This window comes from Salmo salar, chromosome ssa08 (genome assembly GCF_905237065.1).
Source record: "Salmo salar chromosome ssa08, Ssal_v3.1, whole genome shotgun sequence".
NCBI classification, from domain to species: domain Eukaryota; kingdom Metazoa; phylum Chordata; class Actinopteri; order Salmoniformes; family Salmonidae; genus Salmo; species Salmo salar.
The window spans coordinates 17,053,628-17,073,355 of NC_059449.1; the positions used below are offsets into that span (position 1 = coordinate 17,053,628).

At 46.3% G+C, this 19,728-nt stretch overlaps 1 protein-coding gene across 2 annotated transcripts in view; it reads left to right on the forward strand.

The window, feature by feature from the left end:
* LOC106610360 (TBC domain-containing protein kinase-like protein) overlaps positions 1–19,728 on the forward strand; it is a 68,118-nt gene that overhangs the window by 30,218 nt on the left and 18,172 nt on the right. For both annotated transcript variants that reach the window (XM_014209681.2, XM_045722872.1), the window contains exons 22-24: positions 552–713; positions 12,826–13,007; positions 18,437–18,600. In XM_014209681.2, the coding sequence (XP_014065156.2) occupies positions 552–713; positions 12,826–13,007; positions 18,437–18,600 (508 nt within the window). The remainder of the gene's footprint in view (positions 1–551; positions 714–12,825; positions 13,008–18,436; positions 18,601–19,728) is intronic.

A 19,728-nucleotide genomic window follows, 5' to 3' on the forward strand; every position in this document is an offset into this window, starting at 1 on the left:
CATATATGGGCCTTCTTGGAAACTATTGGACAGCCAGACACTCAGTCCCCCTTCTGCCCATACTGTATACAGCCTTATGAAATGTAAAGAGTTTGAGAGAACCTGAAAAAGCACTTATAGCTGCAATGTTTTCACTTTTTTTTTACTGCCACTAAGGTTGTACTTGCAATTACTATTTGTTAAATGAACCTTGTAATGCACTTTTCTGTCTCTGGTTAAGATCATCTGCCAGATGACTGAACTATAAATCATTATCTTCTTGTCTCCCTGGGTCACCTCTTAACGATCCCTATATCCTTCTCCCTTTCCTCCTCTTTCTAATCCCTCCCTCTCTCCTCGCCCTCCCACCCTCTCTCCTCGCCCTCCCTCTGCCTCTCCTTGCCCTCCCTCCCCCTCTACCCCTCTCCACCCTTGCTCCCCCTTTTGCTTCTGCATGTATTTAATGGGCTAGGTTGGTGTATTGTAAAAGCACTTTGTGACAACTGGTGATGTAGAAAAGGCTTTATAAATACATTTGCTTGATTGAGGGATCTCCCCCTCTTCCTCTACAGACGTCTTCCCCCTACACAAGATCTTCCACCTGTGGGACACCCTGCTCCTGGGGAACAGCTCCTTCCCCTTCTGCATCGGCGTGGCCATCCTGCAGCAGCTCCGAGACCGCCTGCTGGCCAACGGCTTCAACGAGTGCATCCTGCTGTTCTCCGACCTGCCAGGTAAGATGGGGGGAGGGAGTGTGAGCGGGAGAGAGGGAGGGGGCAAGGACCAGTGGCGATAGGAAATCAATCCCTCTTTTAGAGTGCATCCTCAATGGCTCCCTATTCCCTATAGAGTGCACTACTTTTGACTGGAGACCTATTATAATGCACTGCTTTTGATTGCAGGGAATCCAATCCCTATTTAGTGCAAAGTACGTCCACTATGTAGGGAAGAGGCTGCCATTTTGGACAGACCTCCACTCCCCCATTGTTTGATTTGATTCATGTGTAGGGAACAGGGCCAGTGCTGGACCTCCTGGGTGTGTAGTCGTCTTTATTGATTTGTTGAATGCTAGATGTCCTGTTGGTCCTCCAGGACTGCTGATGTGACTTACTGTAAGTGAAGTGGCACCATCTTACAGGAACCACTTAATGAGCCCGCTTGAAACAGACCGCTTGTTTTTATATTCAAACCCTCCTTCAAAAGCCCTCTAAAAACAAGAAGTGCTCTGTACGCACTCGGACACTGCAGGTTGGGGAACGATGACACTTTTAAGATGGTATTTTCTTTCTGAACTACTTCAGTAACCCTCTCCTTCCTTGCATCTGGGGCTCTGACTGTTCCTTGCTTTACTTTTAATGATGTTGTGGCTCCCCAAAGGGCTAATGTGTGTGACTGATGTCTTCTAGCCTAGTGAATGATATCCCTGTAGGGAGATGCTGTGAGGTCTTCTAGCCTAGTGAATGATATCCCTGTAGGGAGATGCTGTGAGGTCCTCTGCTGAGAGACACTCACGCCTTTTGTGTTTTATAAGTGTGTCACGCTGTGCTCGGCAGCTGTCGGAAGACTCGCCCGCTGAGAGGGTGATTTGGGAACGCGTAGACTGCTGGCCGCAGGATAACAGCGTGGCGTCCGGCGCTCAAAATCTTCCTGATGGATCTCTGTCGAGTCGAGTGCAAGGGGGGGGCTACTTCCATTTGGGCTCGGCGTCATTTATAGTGATGGGACGATGAGTAGGGTGTCAGTGTATTACCTGGAGCCTTCAGAGATGCCTTGTGGCGTTAATTCTGTCTAGGCCACAATGGCAGGATTACTCCCCAAAACAGACAGATGGGGGGGAGAATAAATACATGTTGCCATGGTAGTAGAGGCTGGGTAACCAAACTGTCTCGAGCATGCCACTATAGCACTGAAGCTTAACACCCAAAGGTAGTGTTGTGTGTTGTGAAAAGCTGTCCTGATGTGAAGTAAGTTTGTAGTCTAGCTGTGAAACGCTGTCCTGGCGTGAAGTAAGTTTGTAGTCTAGCTGTGAAAAGCTGTCCTGGCGTGAAGTAAGTTTGTAGTCTAGCTGTGAAAAGCTGTCCTGACGTGAAGTAAGTTTGTAGTCTAGCTGTGAAAAGCTGTCCTGGCGTGAAGTAAGTTTGTAGTCTAGTTGTGAAAAGCTGTCCTGGCGTGAAGTAAGTTTGTAGTCTAGCTGTGAAACGCTGTCCTGGCGTGAAGTAAGTTTGTAGTCTAGCTGTGAAAAGCTGTCCTGGCGTGAAGTAAGTTTGTAGTCTAGTTGTGAAAAGCTGTCCTGAAGTAAGTTTGTAGTCTAGCTGTGAAAAGCTGTCCTGGCGTGAAGTAAGTTTGTAGTCTAGTTGTGAAAAGCTGTCCTGTTGTGAAGTAAGTTTGTAGTCTAGCTGTGAAACGCTGTCCTGGTGTGAAGTAAGTTTGTAGTCTAGTTGTGAAAAGCTGTCCTGGCGTGAAGTAAGTTTTTGTAGTCTAGCTGTGAAACGCTGTCCTGGCGTGAAGTAAGTTTTTGTAGTCTAGCTGTGAAACGCTGTCCTGGTGTGAAGTAAGTTTGTAGTCTAGCTGTGAAAAGAAAGGAAAATAACCTGAGAGGAAAAAAAACGGCAAACTTACCGAATGAGTGACAGGATTTGATCTTCCTGTTTGGTCTTGTATCCATTACAGTAGATCAGTGTCCTCGGTTCAACCCCCAGCCCTGATTAATGACACATTTCAAGTGGCTGTGGATTTCAGCTTATAGGTCCTCATTTGGCCTCTCATTACGGAAGTGTGTATTGCGTTCTGAGTGTCTGTCAGCGAGGTAAAAAGTTATTTCGGGGTCACAAATTGTTCAGGGAGAATTTATTAACTGGGCTGCACGGTTCCTAAGCTTGTCTGTGGTGTGCAGTGTGTGAAACCGTCAGGTCTCAGGACATTAGGTACAAGGGTAGCTTTCCTACAGAGGCATGACCATACAGATTCACTTAAAGAGGAACACACACGCTGGCACTGGATCTGAGACGGGACTGTGCTTTAACCCTGTGAAGAAGCCCCGCCTCCCTCGCAATACACTCTAGTCATTCTATTTCTATACTTCCTCCAACCCGACAGTTTTGAGATGCACTGGCATATGACAATGTCATGTTTGCTGATGTTCATGTGATTTATGCAGTAGCATTTGGGGGACTGGTAATCTTCTCTCTTCTTTCTATGCAAGGCTTCCCTACTGAGTTTCTTCCAGCTTTGGGATTTTGAGTGGGTGGAGGAATTTCGGGAATAGACTTTGACAGGTCAGTTGGCAAGAACAAGTACATTTTAATGCAACTTTGAGAGTAGTAGTAGTTTGAGCCTCTACGCCACACAGGAATCAAGTTCTCTAACAACCCCTCTTTCTAATCCCTCTCTCCTCGCTCTCTCTCCTCGCCCTCTCTCCTCGCCCTCCCTCCCTCTCTCCTCGCCCTCTCTCCCCCTCTCCTCGCCCTCTCTCCCCCTCTCTGTACTACCTACCTCTATCATCAGTCCCCCACTGCAAAGTATCAGCAAAGTGTCAGTGACAGAAAATCCAGGGGCCGGCAGCATCCATAATGAATGTATCTCACAGAGCTCTCAACGCCAGTGGAATATCTCAGTCAGTTTCCCTTAAACCCCATTGGCAAACTGAAGCGGTGATTACCCCGTTTGGCTGAGAGGCAGGTGACATTAAAGTTTAAATAACAGTTGTGAGACGGCAGATGTTTTTATGCCAAAGGGGACGCTAGTGTACTCTTACTGCGGATGGCTGGCTGGCTGCTTCCAGTTGTTCTGTCTCTCTCTCTCTCTCTTATTTATTTATTATATATGCTGCTACACTTCACTGTGTTTTATTGGTCCAGCAGGCACGTGATGAGAAAAAACAGGCGAAAGGAGAGGGCTCCTTATAAAGGTAAAATATGTTAGCCCTGGAGGAGTTCTCTCTCTGTGAGAGAGCACAGCTGCCAGCTTCAGTATTACCACTGGTATCCCAACACCTGGGCCCATAGGACATCACTCACTCACCAACCTTTAGGCCTGTACTGACACTTAAAAACTAAGACCCATTCACTCAAACCTATGACCAGGAACAACCCGCTAAATGACTGGTGTTGTCCTTGTTGTAATAGGGGAGACTTGATACTAGGGCTAACGGTACCATGACACTTTGTTGTCACAAGGTGCTTTACAGGTATGAAGGGGTTAGTGGGTTCAGTGCTAGTTTGGTAACCTCCAGGGGTTTAGTGGCTGGTTCAACTCCCAGTTTTAGATTTAGTATGCTGGCGTTGTAGCGCTCATCATTGTGTTGAGACGTGTGGTGCATTAGGGCTGAAAACACTGAGCTCTCTCTCTCTCTCTGACCTGGAGGGTTTGTGTGTATGTGTGAAGTTCACCTTCTGCCAACGGCCAAATCATCAATGCTGTCAGTACACACCTGTGTGCGTGTGCGTGTGCGTGTGTGCGTGTGTGTGTGGGTGGGTGGGAGGGAGGGAGGGAGGGAGTGTGGTTGTTCATGCTACTGTGTGTGTGTGGGTGGGAGGGAGTGTGGTTGTTCATGCTACTGTGTGTGTGGGAGGGAGGGAGTGTGGTTGTTCATGCTACTGTGTGTGTGTGGGAAGGAGTGTGGTTGTTCATGCTACTGTGTGTGTGGGTGGGTGGGAGGGAGTGTGGTTGTTCATGCTACTGTGTGTGTGTGTGTGTGTGTGTGTGGGAGGGAGTGTGGTTGTTCATGCTACTGTGTGTGTGGGAGGGAGTGTGGTTGTTCATGCTACTGTGTGTGGGTGGGAGGGAGTGGGGTTGTTCATGCTACTGTGTGTGTGTGGGTGGGAGGGAGTGTGGTTGTTCATGCTACTGTGTGTGTGTGGGTGGGAGGGAGTGTGGTTGTTCATGCTACTGTGTGTGTGTGGGTGGGTGGGAGGGAGTGTGGTTGTTCATGCTACTGTGTGTGTGTGTGTGTGTGGGAGGGAGTGTGGTTGTTCATGCTACTGTGTGTGTGTGGGAGAGAGTGTGGCTGTTCATGCTACTCTGTGTGTGTGTGTGTGTGTGTGTGTGTGTGTGTGTGTGTGTGTGTGTGTGTGTGTGTGTGTGTGTGTGTGTGTGTGTGTGTGTGGGTGTGTTTTTTTTTTGTGTTGGGGGAGGGAATGTGGTTGTTCATGCTACTGTGTGTGTGGGAGGGAGGGAGTGTGGTTGTTCATGCTACTGTGTGTGTGGGAGGGAGGGAGTGTGGTTGTTCATGCTACTGTGTGTGTGTGGGAGAGAGTGTGGCTGTTCATGCTCCTGTGTGTCTTTGTGTGGGAGGGAGTGTGGTTGTTCATGCTACTCTGTGTGTGTGTGTGGGTGGGAGGGAGTGTGGTTGTTCATGCTACTCTGTGTGTGTGTGGGGTGGGAGGGAGTGTGGTTGTTCATGCTACTCTGTGTGTGTGTGTGTGTGTGTGTGTGGGAGGGAATGTGGTTGTTCATGCTACTGTGTGTGTGTGGGTGGGAGGGAGTGTGGTTGTTCATGCTACTCTGTCTGTGTGTGTGTGGGTGGGAGGGAGTGTGGTTGTTCATGCTACTCTGTGTGTGTGTGGGTGGGAGGGAGTGTGGTTGTTCATGCTACTCTGTGTGTGTGTGTGTGTGTGTGTGTGTGTGTGTGTGTGTGTGTGTGTGTGTGTGTGTGTGTGTGTGTGTGTGTGTGGGAGGGAATGTGGTTGTTCATGCTACTGTGTGGGACGGAGTGGGGTTGTTCATGCTACTGTGTGTGTGTGTGTGTGTGTGTGTGTGTGTGGGAGGGAGGGAGGGAGTGTGGTTGTTCATGCTACTGTGTGTGTGGGAGGGAGGGAGTGTGGTTGTTCATGCTACTGTGTGTGTGTGGGAGGGAGTGTGGTTGTTCATGCTACTGTGTGTGTGTGTGTGTGGGAGGGAGTGTGGTTGTTCATGCTACTGTGTGTGTGGGAGGGAGTGTGGTTGTTCATGCTACTGTGTGTGTGGGAGGGAGTGTGGTTGTTCATGCTACTGTGTGTGTGGGAGGGAGTGTGGTTGTTCATGCTACTGTGTGCCCCATTTCATTTAAAAACACACTCGCGCACACACACTGATTTGTGACACACGTCTGTCTGTCTGTCTGTCTGTCTGTCTGTCTGTCTGTCTGTCTGTCTGTCTGTCTGTCTGTCTGTCTGTCAATTCAAGGGTGTGTGGTTAGTGAAATAGATAATAAACAAAAGTGAAATAAACAATAAAAACATTTACACTAAACATTACACTCACAAAAGTTCCCAAAGAGTAAAGACATTTCAAATGTCATATTATGTGCAAATAGTTAAAGTACAAAAGGGAATTAAATAAACATAAATATGGGTTGTATTTACAATGGTGTTTGTTCTTCACTGGTTGCTCTTTTCTTGTGGCAACAGGTCACAAATCGTGCTGCTGTGATGGCACACTGTGGTATTTCACCCTGTAGATATGGGAGTTTATCAAAATTGAATTTGTTTTCGAGTTCTTTGTGGGTCTGTGTCTCTAATATGGTCATACATTTGGCAGGAGGTTAGGAAGTGCAGCTCAGTTTCCATCTCATTTTGTGGGCAGTGTGCACATAGCCTGTCTTCTCTTGAGAGCCAGATCTGCCTACAGCAGCCTTTCTCTATAGCAACTGTAATTTAAAAAATACAATTATATTAACCTTTATTTAACTAGGCGAGTCAGTTAAGAACAAATTCTTATTTACAGTGACGGCCTACACCGTCCAAACCTGGAAGACGCTGGGCCAATTGTGGGTCGCCCTATGGGACTCCCAATCACGGCCGGTTGTGATACAGCTTGGATTCGAACCAGGGTGTCTGTAGTGACGCCTCAAGCACTGAGATGCAGTGCCTTAGACCTCTGCGCCACTCGGGAGTGGGGGTTGGGGTTGGGCCTCTTTGCCTGCTCACGGCCTGGGTGTATGTATGACTTCCATGTTGAGGCCCTCTTTGTGGGAGTGGGGGGCATGGGGTGGGCAGGAGGGGCATAGTTCTGATCTGAGGGGGCCTAAATGGGGTGCTAAATGGGGTGTGGGCATGGTTGACTTGGGGGGGGTGTCGATTGGTGGGGCTGTGGATGTGGCTGGTGGTGTTGTGGTCTGGATGTAGAGCCTCTCGGTGTGGGTCCTCTGTGTGGGGGGGGTCCCGCAGGTCTGGGAGAGTGTCTCGCTGGTCTGGGCGGGGTGTCTATTGATCTGTTGCTCCTGTGTGAAGTGGTGGGCCTGCGTCTGATGTCCTTTAGGGTCCGGGCGAAGATGGGCACTGCTGCCTTGTATAGGTGGACCTGGTCGCAAAGGCTGTTCTAGTCCAGGGTGGAGTGGTGGGCCAGGAAAACATTTGGTTTTGAGCCACAGTCACAGGAAATACTGTATGGTAGCAGGGTGGAAGTCTTTTGGTGGTAGCTGTATGGAGATAACCACTTGTGCGTTGGGGAAAGTAGAAGAAGCTTTTTCAATCACCCTTTCCTGCTGTGCTCTCAGGTCGTTTGTTCCTGTGTGTATTATTATGTGGCTGTGTGACCCTGGTTGGTCCTCATCAGGGTGGCTGACGGGACGGGGGGGGGGGGGCTCAGAGGGAGTGAGATCCCATGGGCTTTGGGTTCTTCATTTGTCTGTCCCGCTGTGATTTCGACGCTATGGTCAGGGGTGGACTGCTCTGCTATGGTGTCCAGACTTTTGTCCGGTGCCGAGGTGGGCTGTTCTGCTGGCTTCTCTGTGGTGGTGGCCACCTCTCTAGTGGGTTGTTCTCTGTCACATGCCATCCCCCTCACCCTCTCCTCCAGCAGTCTGATCCTCTCCTCTAGTGCTCTGTTCTTCACCACCTCCTGCTCTCTGTCCTGTTTATGCTGTCTCACTACAGTCCAGAGTGCAGATATGTCTCTCTACAGCTCTCCAGGTCTAGTTAAGGGGGTGGTGTTGTGCTGGACTGTTGTCTGGGACTTCTCTGTCTCCCTCTGTGTGTGTCTGTCAGGCCGTGAAGGATTGATATCCTCTTACCTGTGGAGCCCCAGATTCCTTTTGTTTAGTTGCATACTTGTGTTTTACCGGCTTGTAGCTACAAGAGATTCATGTGTACACCTCAAATAAAACCGTCTGTGTTGCAGTAGGAACCAGAAACACTCTACCTCTCCATCAGCATGCAGACAGGCAGCTTTGGTGTCCTTATACACGTACCTTACTACATACAAACCTGCTTTTCATGTGCAAGTTGTCATCGTCTGGCTCTCAGCCAAGTACTGTAAACTTCAGAGCAGCGTATTTCATTTATCTTTCATCAACCAGTCAATTACCCTAGCTGTTTTCTCTTCCCTCGGGTGATGCTATTAATTGTGTTTATTTAGTGCCTAGGCTGCCAAGCAATTTCTGGTTATGACCTTTTACAGGTCGCACTACGACATCATGCCTCACAGTCACTATATATTTGGACAGAAAGTTCATCTCTAACACACACACACACACACACACACACACACACACACACACACACACACACACACACACACACACACACACTGCCATGGAATGACCAGCCGCATGCTGGGGCTTGTTAAACCGGTTGTCAATCTCTCCTCAAGTATTAGGCTAGCCTCTGTTTGCTGGAGGTGTGTGTGTGTGTGTGTGTGTGTGTGTGTGTGTGTGTGTGTGTGTGTGTGTGTGTGTGTGTGTGTGTGTGTGTGTGTGTGTGTGTGTGTGTGTGTGTGTGTGTGTGTGATTGCATGCAATATTCATGACCCTGGGCACTACGACATTATGCCTGACAGTCACTATGTAAGCCTGATAGATAATGTATTAAGCAATAGCTTTTTCGTGACCATAGATTCAAATATTGTAGATAGTTGAATGAAGGGGTATTTCAGACTGGTTAAAATGTTTGTAGTTTATTTTTGTGATGGGGAAAGAAGCACCTCTCGGATTCTCTCTCTGTCTCTCTCTCTCTCTTTCTGTCTCTGAGCGTCGGAATAAAAGTTACCAGTCAAGATAAAGTTACAAGCGAGCGGGCTCTTAAATGATCCATCTCTTCTCCTCTTTTCCCTCCATAAACGGTGAATGGTGCCAGGGTCATTTAATTCTCACTGACAAGACTATTACAGTTAATACCAGGGGAGGACAGTTCCCAGAGTGCTTAGAGGGAGGTGGAGCACGCACACCGTCATAAGGTTCTCTTGGTCATGCAGATGGATCCCAGATCTCTGTCTGAACGACGTCTCTCAAAGTAAAACTGGCAAGAGACACATTAAGGATGTGCCATATGCCTCTATTGTGCCCATCGAGTGACGCTCGGTCTCTGATCTCTGACCCGGATAGCTCTTCTCCTCCTCCGCCAAATCGTTTGGCAAAACTGTTAAACAAAAGTCGCCCACCATGACAGCATGTCAAGATTAGGTGTTATCTTTTGTGTCATTAATTTCGGACGGAAGATTAGAAGGCAGGAATTCGCTCCTGAAATTCAAAGATTGGGAGTTAAAATTGAATTGAATGAGGAACCAAAGCGAGGCAGGACTAAGCACGCTAAGTAAACCGAGGCAGGCACAGAAAGCTTATTTTCGCCCTGCGGGCATTCTAGAACGCAACGTCTCAACCTGCTGATTTTGTCCCCTCTTTGTTCCTCTGTTAGTTCAACATGTTGCCTTTTTAAAGTCATCTGTAACTTTTTCTTGTTTGGAAACTTGCCAACACATGAACACACACGTTACAATGGCTGGCTTGGCATTAGGTAAGGCCCTGTCATGGGTGTACTGATGATGCGGCAGCATTTGCCTTCACGCAAGATTAGCATCCGCCTCAATGAGGAGCACAGCTCACAGGCCTGATGAACTGTAGTTCTAGACATGTAGCTAGGAGTAATACAACCACCAAGAGCTGCCAGACCACTTCTCAGACAGGAAGTCGAATGTTTGGATAGACGGAAGCGGTGAGGATATAAGGGTTGGATAGAAAGTGGATTGGATAGGGTTGCTTTATGGGTTTTGTGTTACGAATGTCACTGTGTGCGCGTACCATTTGAACCAGAATGGCCCGAGAGGCTACAGTACAGCTCCGTCAATCAATTTGCATTTTAAATGTAATCAAAGAAAGTGCCCGGGAGCGTTTTCTTTTCTTCTGGTTTACAGTAGACCATCTATTTACATTCTGTAGACAGTGTCCACATTGACATGTAGGGAGCATTTGCCAGTGATTCAGTTGTCTCCTTCCTTCCGTTGTGTCTGATTGGGGCTGTGGCACTAGTCACTACCCGATCATTCAGAGTCACATCCATCTCCCACAGGGCCGTTGGCACAGACATTTTAAAGGCACAATCTGCGATTTGTGTTTCAACCTTAAAACATAGCCAATGGAGTAGTGCAGTCTCATATCTTGGGTTATGGTAGGCCAATGGAGTGGTGCAGTCTCATATCTTGGGTTATGGTAGGCCAATAGAGTGGTGCAGTCTCATATCTTGGGTTATGGTAGGCCAATGGAGTAGTGCAGTCTCATATCTTGGGTTATGGTAGGCCAATGGAGTAGTGCAGTCTCATATCTTGGGTTATGGTAGACCAATGGAGTAGTGCAGTCTCATATCTTGCGTTATGGTAGGCCAGGGCAGGACAGTTGTACTTAGACATGCATTAAGTTATATTCTTCATGAATCAAGGGGTATTTAATCAAAATGGCCATTGAATAGAAGAGGCCATATCCCAGACTGCCTTTTTAATAGGGTTCCATATACCCATTACCTAGCTAGCAGTTGCCAGAGTCCCTCCAGTCCAACGGTTGATTTGTAGCCCTGACTGTGTCAGAGCCCCCCTCATTCAATCAACTGCCACATAATCAACTGAATCAAATCACATCTATCTGACAAAGTGTATCTCCACACACACACACACACACACACACACACACACACACACACACACACACACACACACACACACACACACACACACACACTGCCATGGAATGCCCAGCTGCCTGTCTGTCGGTCTCCCTCTGTCTCTCGTCTGTCTGTGTGCATGGTTGACTGGAGAGGAATCTGACTACCAGTGTTTCACTGGAATGACCTCCTGTCTGTAACCATATATTTGTGAGGTCCTGTACACTGAGAGCATACCGCCCCTCTACCGTAGCCTGTCCTGACAAACCCTCACCCCCCTTTCCTGGAATAAAGATCCATCTCATATTTGATTTTGTCTGGGTCAGTGGCAGGCCATGCCAAAAGCTCTCATTAGCCATGCGTTTCATTAGCACAGAAAAAGGGGGCAGTGAAATAGAGAACAAAATAAAGAACAGGAGGATTCTGAATTCCCAATTTGCTACAAATCCTTTGCTAATCCAGTGAGTGGCGTTCTCTAATCCCCCGCTCCGTATACAACGTGAGAAAGAGGAGGGGCTCAGTGAGTGGCGTTCTCTAATCCACCGCTCCGTATACAACGTGAGAAAGAGGAGGGGCTCAGTGAGTGGCGTTCTCTAATCCCCTGCTCCGTACACGACGTGAGAAAGAGGAGGGGCTCAGTGAGTGGCGTTCTCTAATCCCCTGCTCCGTACACGACGTGAGAAAGAGGGGCTCAGTGAGTGGCGTTCTCTAATCCCCTGCTCCGTACACGACGTGAGAAAGAGGAGGGGCTCAGTGAGCGGATGAAGCACTAGGAGAATGGATTCAAAGTAACTTGGCTATCTTTTCTCTCAACCTGATTTTGTGTTTTGTTGTAGTCAAGAGATCTTGAAGTAAAGGAAGGGGTTTGTCTGTCACAGATAAACTATAGGCCCCTGGCTTGCACTTGGTCTCTCTCTCACACACAGACAGACAGACAGACAGACAGACAGACAGACAGACAGACAGACAGACAGACAGACAGACAGACAGACAGACAGACAGACAGACAGACAGACAGACAGACAGAGCTCAGTCAAGGTGTTTCGTGATGACTTACAGATGATTTATTTACGGTATCTGCCTTGAAGGTCAAACTAGTAGAATTGTCAGGAAGTGAGTGAGCGGCTCACGTTCGCGCTAAACCCTGATGCTAATTTGCATAATCTCCTCTGCTTTTGTGCCCGGGGTGAGAGATGGTGCAGAAAATACATGGATAAAGGCGTGAAAGTTGTTTTAGATGTCATTCACGAGTTCTGGAATTTGTGAAGTCGTTCTTTCACTTTCCCAGACACACCCATTTTTTTGTATCAGAGATTCCACCACATCTGCTCAGGCCTTTCACACTTATTTAATTACCTACTCTGTTGTTTAATTAGACTTACTATGCTGTTTTACTTAGATAACTGTCCATTGTTATTTTGTTATTTTGTTGATACAGGCTTGTCTTGTGTGGGTGCGACTGCAGTATGTGACATCCTGTTTTCACCATCTGCAGGAATGTAGAGGTGTGGAAACATGCAGAAAGGAACAGACAATGGTGGTAACGTCAGCTATCTTAATCTGCACAGACAAGCTAAATCAGCTTTTACACACCATGTTTCGTTCCTGTTTCCACCCATCTGCTAAACTGCCACGTAGGCAAATTAGGTTGTATTTTTTCTATAAGAGGAGAGAGACAACTCTGTTCGTTGGGCTTTCCTAACGATGCACTGTTGAGTGGTTGTTATTGATTGCTTCATTTTTGCAAATCTTATAATAAAGTTATTTTGAAGAATACAGTCTCATTTTTGGTTAGAATTACCATGACACACTACGAACTGCTTCAGTTCCCACCCTGATTATTATTATTATTTTTAAATGTGTTGCCTTATTTAATTACTTCTATGTGCTGCAATTCAGCTTTTATCTGCCAAGTACGGCCTACATGAATAAATAAATTCATGAATCAATAATAAAAATCATGACCCCCCCTTCTTATCTTTGTTTCCCTTCCTCCTTCCAGAGATTGACATTGAGCGCTGCGTCCGGGAATCCATCAACCTGTTCTGTTGGACTCCCAAGAGTGCCACTTACCGTCAGCACGCCCAGCCTCCCAAGGCCCAGGGAGACAGCAGCACCAACGGCTTCGGCAAGACGGCCAACTACTACTCCTCAGACTACCAGGACATGCCCAAGACGGACCTGGTGAGTGCTCCTCCATCACAAACGACTCACACAGATATGGACACATTCACTCACACACAGATATGGACACATTCATACACTCACTCGTGTGTATATATGTACTCACTCACATCCACCTATGCCCAAACTCATATACACACACACACACACACACACACACACACACACACACACACACACACACACACACACACACACACACGTACACACACACACACGTACACACACGTACACACACACACGTACACACACGTACGTACATACAGGCACACCATTTAACTCTATTCTAGCTCCTTCATGCCCAGACAGGCCTTGCTGTAAGGCAGTGGGCCCTATTTAACCTGTTTGCAGCTACCTCAATCCGCCTATCTCGTCATGAGTATACATGTGTTCCCACTCAGACATGGGTTGTCCTAGGCCCCATGATTGAGTGGTGATGTCATAGACAGAATGTGCCTCTTGTGTGGTTTTCACACCCTAATGAAATCGTACGCCACGTGTCTATTGGTTGCTCTCGGTTACTCTCTCGGTGACATTTAGTCAAATGTACACCGCCTCATTCTCAGACAGACAGCACTACAGTACACATGTTATGACGATGGGGGACATTGAGGGTCAGTGAGAACTCTAGACCCAAAATGGCCGCTATATTGCTGTATTAATTCATTCCGGAATCAGTCAGTTTTTTTTTCAGTTGCTCAATCTTTCATATATTATTTATTGGAGGTTTTCATTTTCCTATGGTCAGGCTGTCAGCTTTGACTGGCTATTTAATTTATGATTGTTCAGACGGATAAAACTTGACTGGCTGTTAATTTATGATTCGTCCAAGGGGAATAAATCCTGGGTTGTAATCGGAGCCTAATGGCTGGTTAACGCAGACACGGGGGGCTCAACCCTAAACCATATAAGCACGTCCAGTCTCTGGGGGCCCGATTACCACCCACAAGTATCCTGGCTAGCTTACTACTGCCCTCTTGAGAAGATTCAGACAAATTTACTAGACAGACACGATCCTCTCAATCCCTATATGACGTGAGGCACGTTTGACAGAACCGAAAGTAACAAATTGTAGTACCAAACCATTTTTCATGTTGTAGTATTGGGAAAAGTACCCAAGGTTCGGTATACCGTGTAACGATAGTCTGCAGTGCCCTCAAGATTCTTCCTCAGAAAGCACATAAAGGCAGGGAGGAACAGGAACACGGCGGTGAAACGTCAGTCTCATCAGAGAGATTGGTTTACAGCGCTAGGCTTTCTTTTGGGGGTAACACAGAGGAGAACCACGTACATGCAACATAATGGCCAATCTTAGAGGGAGGCTAGAGTATTGACCTGAATCCAGTTTTTCTTATTAATACCATGTTATAGGAGTGGTGGTTTTAATGCAGCTATAGAAACCATAGGATACCAAAACCATAATGCTTCCCACTTTAATGCTTCTACTACTGTGTGTTCCATACATTTCAGCAAATAATGTTATAGTATATATATTTTTGAATTGCACATGAAATTGTTATTCTTTTTAAAATACTCTCCTTCAAGACCCTAGTCTGCCTATCTGGGTTTGATCGTTTTAGTTAAATAACATCACATTTTACTGGACACCCAGAAGTTGTAAGAAACGACCACATCTGAAGATGGATTCTGTCATTTCATTTATCAATATGTGTGTTGAGTTCATATCTGTTTGGTTGAATGTATGCCCTACAGCGTGCAGTGACTTAACTTATTCAATTTCCCAAAGAACATTTCATTAAATCCGGGCGAGATGCTGTTTTCATGACACCAGAGAAATGAGGTGTTTACTGTATGCCTGGACCCAGGACCCGGCTCCGCTCTGGGCCTAGCTCCAGTCTGTCTGTCAGCAAAAACACTGAGGCGTTTTATTAAAATGTGCCGCTCTGCTCTGCTTGCCCCTGCTGCCAGAAAAGTTCCTTCACTTTAGGGGGACATTGGTAACTGCTGCGTGGCCATTAATGGAACATAAAAGACATTAGGGTTTGTATTTATAAAGTGCTGTTCAAAGATCATCGGGAGGACCCCCCCGTCCATATAATCTTATTCAATATGATCTAAAAGGAACAAATGTGGGGAGGACTATCCTTCCTCCTTTGGAATCCTTTATTTCTTTGTGAAGGTTATTCCTTAATGGATTTCATGGCGGCTCCTTAGGTTTCAAGTTAGCCATTTTCTGATCAGTTTCTTTACTCATGATTTGAATTAATCTGCTCTGTCGCGACTGCAATTTACACTGAAATCCTTGATAGGGGATAGAGTCGTGCCATGAGAAATTATGCCAGCGTTTGTGCTAATACTGTAACTTAATGCCTGTACGTCACCATGACTATAATGGGAGTAATTGCAAATGCTTTCCGTATAGAATTACACTGAGGGATAATTGCCCTGTATGTATGGGAGTTCAAATTGGGATGACAAATCGCTGCATGTTGAATGTACAACACGACTGTTGGCTATTCATTATCACTAGACCTCAGTCCTAGCTGGTTATTACCATGATGGGCATTGTCGTTATAGTACTGTACATTCATGTTCTCATGCAGTTGATCATGTGAACCAATAGGGGCTATCAGGTTCCTCTGCACAGTAAACGTTGGTGAGGAAAAACAAGCTCTGGGTAGTGTTCAGTAGTGCACACCATCGTAAAGTGTTTTGCAACAGATAGTACAAATCTAAAACGTTATTGGACAAATGTGGAAAGGTTTCTCCCTCTTTCACACCATTTAAAAATGCTAACTCCATGCTGAACTGAGCCTGGGTCGTTACCATTTAGCAGATACTTTTATCCAATCAATGCGTGCATACATTTTCCATACGTATGGTCCCGGGAATCAAACCCACTATCCTGGCATAGCCAGCACCATATTGTGTGTGTGTGTGTGTGTGTGTGTGTGTGTGTGTGTGTGTGTGTGTGTGTGTGGTCATTGTACAGCCTTTATTACCTCTTTATGGAGCCCTCCTATCAGTTATGGCTGTTTAGTGACTTCAAAGACTCTCTCAGCCTATTGGGGACAGTCTGAGCACTGATGGAGGGATTGTGCATTCCTGGTTTAACTCGGGCAGTTGTTGTTGCCATCCTGTACCTGTTCCGCAGGTGTGATGTTCGGATGGACCAATCCTGTGCAGGTGTTGTTACACGTGGTCTTCCACTGCGAGGACGATCAGCTGTCTCCCTGTAGCGCTGTCTTAGGCGTCTCACAGTACAGACATTGCAATTTATTGCCCTGGCCACATCTGCAGTCCTCATGCCTCCTTGCAGCATGCCTAAGGCATGTTCCCGTAGATGAGCAGGGACCCCGGGCATCTTTATTTTGGTGTTTTTCAGAGTCAGTAGAAAGGCCTCTTTAGTGTCCTAAGTTTTCATAACTGTGACCTTAATTGCCTACCGTCGGTAAGCTGTTTGTGTCTTAACGACCGTTCCACAGGTGCATGTTCATTAATTGTTTATGGTTCATTGAAGAAGCATGGGAAACAGTGTTTAAACCCTTTACAATGAAGATCTGTGAAGTTATTTGGATATTTCGAATTATCTTTGAGAGACAGGGTCCTGAAAAAGGGACGTTTCTTTTTTTGTTGATTTTAGATGGAACTATAAAGGGTTCTCCTTTGGAGACAGCCGAAGAACCCTTTTAGGTTGTAGATGGCACTTTTTTGATCATAGTGTATCAGTGAAATGCTTACTTACTGGCCTTTCCCAACAATGCAGAGAGAAACATAGAGATAGAATAGAAGAAAAGATTTACACGAGGAATAAAAACACAATGAGTAAGGATAACTTGGCTATAAACATGGGCTACCAGTACTTAAGCTGGAGGAACAGGTACATGTTGACTTATAGGCCTTGAAGGCCCAGTGCAGTCAACATTCAGTTTTCCTGTGTCTTATCATATTGTACAACAGCTGATGAAAACTAACACTGTAAAAGTGTGAAAGAATTCTAATGGCTGGTTTTAGTCCAACTGTGTGGTTGTATACGTTGCAAAGATGCTCAGAGGTCTTAAAGCATTGAGTGCCTCCTTCCGATTCAATGACTGGACAGTTAAGGGACTGCGGTTGAATATTAGCCTGCTGGCTAAAACCGGCATTTTTACTGAAACGTTGATTTAATGTGCACTGGTCCCTGTAAAAATAAAATAAACTCAAACTCAAGTGAATAAAATACACCCGCTGAACCTAATGATAGTGAACTGCCTCTCGTTTGTATGAGTAAAGCACCCTTCTCCGTCTTCATCCTCTCCTTGTTTGTACAATTGCCTCTTGTGGGATAAATAGCCTAAAGTATTTTTAATTGAATTCTCTCTCACTCTTTTAATCTCTTCCTCTCACCCCTGCTCTCTCGTTCATGCTCCATGCTTCCTATTGACTCATGACAGCCAGTGAAATGTGTGATCTGTGCCAGCAGATCATTGGGCTCGTTGATTCATGTACCAATAGCAATCATCCCACTATCCCATCCTTCTCGCTCGCTCGCTCCCTCTCTCCTCTCTCCTCTCTCCTCTCTCTCTCTCCTCTCTTCTCTCCTCTCTTCTCTCTCTCTTCTCTCTCTCTTCTCTCTCTCTTCTCTCTCCATCAGTGAACGTGAGAGGTCTTCGCAACTTGATTTGCGCTGAATCCCGAGGAGGATATCTTTTTTTGACTACATTCAACTGCCAAAGGCGTCGCCATCCATCGAAAAGTTCTACTTCAGATGATGCATTGACGCATATCACCTGCCCCTTGCCATGTATTGCCGTAGATTCTGTAATTGTATATATTTGCAAGGAGATGTTTCGTGGAAGCTTTAAGGTTAAGGTGACATTATACAAGAGTCATCTGGAAGGCAGAACTGCAGTGGCACACCTCTAGAGATGTCAAGACTGCTTATAAGGGGAAACCTAAGTATGATTCCTCCTCAGGCTGCACACTCTGTTCACAGGAGATACTGGCACCTCAGTGCCACCATTGTCCCTGCCACACAGACTCCTAAAACGTGCTTATACTCTCAAGTCTTTGATGACAAATAGCCACAGTGCCAGTGGACTCTCTGGCTCTTCCCATTAACACTGCTCATCAGAGCCTGTCTGCGCTGTCACCTCCAGGGCAGCATTATCCTGTAGTGTCGACTGGAAAGGGAGAGTGCCTTTCCAAAATCCTCTGTCCTCAGTACAAAGTATTTTCTTCTTTGCCGGCAATGGCACTGATATCGCTTCGGGTCCTTCCTTGAGAACTACATACAGTATTTACATATGTATAAAAGACTGACAAAGCTATTGTACAGTACCACTGAATGCTGTAATTGTCACCAAGATATTCAAGTCTTCCTTTGAGAGTTCGATGTTTGCTGGCCAACTAAATAACAAACTGTGTACTGAGAGAACCTATTCTACCTGAGTGGTCATAATAACTCTCTCTTATCTCCTTCTCTCCAGTCGCGGGAGCCCTTGGCGCTGAGTGACCTGAAAGCCGAGGTGTCCCCCCGTATCTCAGCCGAGGACCTCATTGACCTGTGTGAGCTGTCGGTGGGGGGTCAAACCAAGAGGAGCAAGGCCAGCAAGCCTAAGATCCTTGCCGTCGACATCCGCAGCATCGAGGAGTATCCTTCAGTGTGTGTGTGTGTGAGAGAGAGAGAGAGAGGGGGGAATTAATCAATCGATCGGTTAAATTAATGAAGCCTTTTCTACTACATCAGCACATTAAGAAGTCACAAAGTGCTTTTACAATAAAAGCGACCTAGATGCTTCTTCTACCCCCCAGGCTGTTTTGTGTTAGCACAGCACCACATAGAGAGACAAGAGCCCAAGTGTTCTGTTTTACTTTGAAGGGGAATTTATAGCATGTTGTCGTGAAAGACGGGTCTTACTGTACCTCTTCTGAATAAATGCACGTGTTATTGGCCTCGGCTATGTCTCCAGAGAAGGGATCACTACTTAAATATGCTTTTCACCTTCAGGCTGTATTGGTGTTGTGCAGTACCACCACCAGTACTGTGTGTGTGTGTGTGTGTGTGTGTGTGTGTGTGTGTGTGTGTGTGTGTGTGTGTGTGTGTGTGTGTGTGTGTGTGTTTTGTTTGTTTGTTTGTTTGTTTGTTTTAGGCTTGCATGTAGCTTTTAGCTCCATCAAGACTGATCTACTCCATTCACACAGTCTTGGAAATATTTTCTGTTGGTTCAGTTCAGCTATGGCTTTGTGCAGAGTATACATTGGCTGTGTATATGGCTGGTCCTGTGTACAAGAACTGGCTTGCCTTCTGTGCTCTCCTCTATCTGGCTGAGGAGTGTATGGAGGTCTGGAGCGTTAGCTACTACATTAAATCAAACTTTATTTGCCACATGCGCCGAATACAGCAAGTGTAGACTTTACCGTGAAATGCTTACTTACAAGCCCTTAACCAACAGAGCAGTTCAAGAAGAAGAAAAATTTACCAAGTAGGCTAAAATAAAAAGTAACACAATAAGAATAATGAGGCAATATACTGGGGGCAACGGTACCGAGTCAGTGTGCAGGGGTACAGGCAAGTTGAGGCAATCTGTACATGTAGGTGGGGGTGAAGTGACTATGCATAGGTAGCAAACGAACAGTGAGTAGCAGCAGTGTACGGGGGGGGTGTCAATGTAAATTGTCCGGTGGCGATTTTTATGAATTGTTCAGCAGTCTTATGGCTTGGGGGTAGAAGCTGTTGAGGAACCTTTTGGTCCTAGACTTGACGCTCCGGTACTGCTCA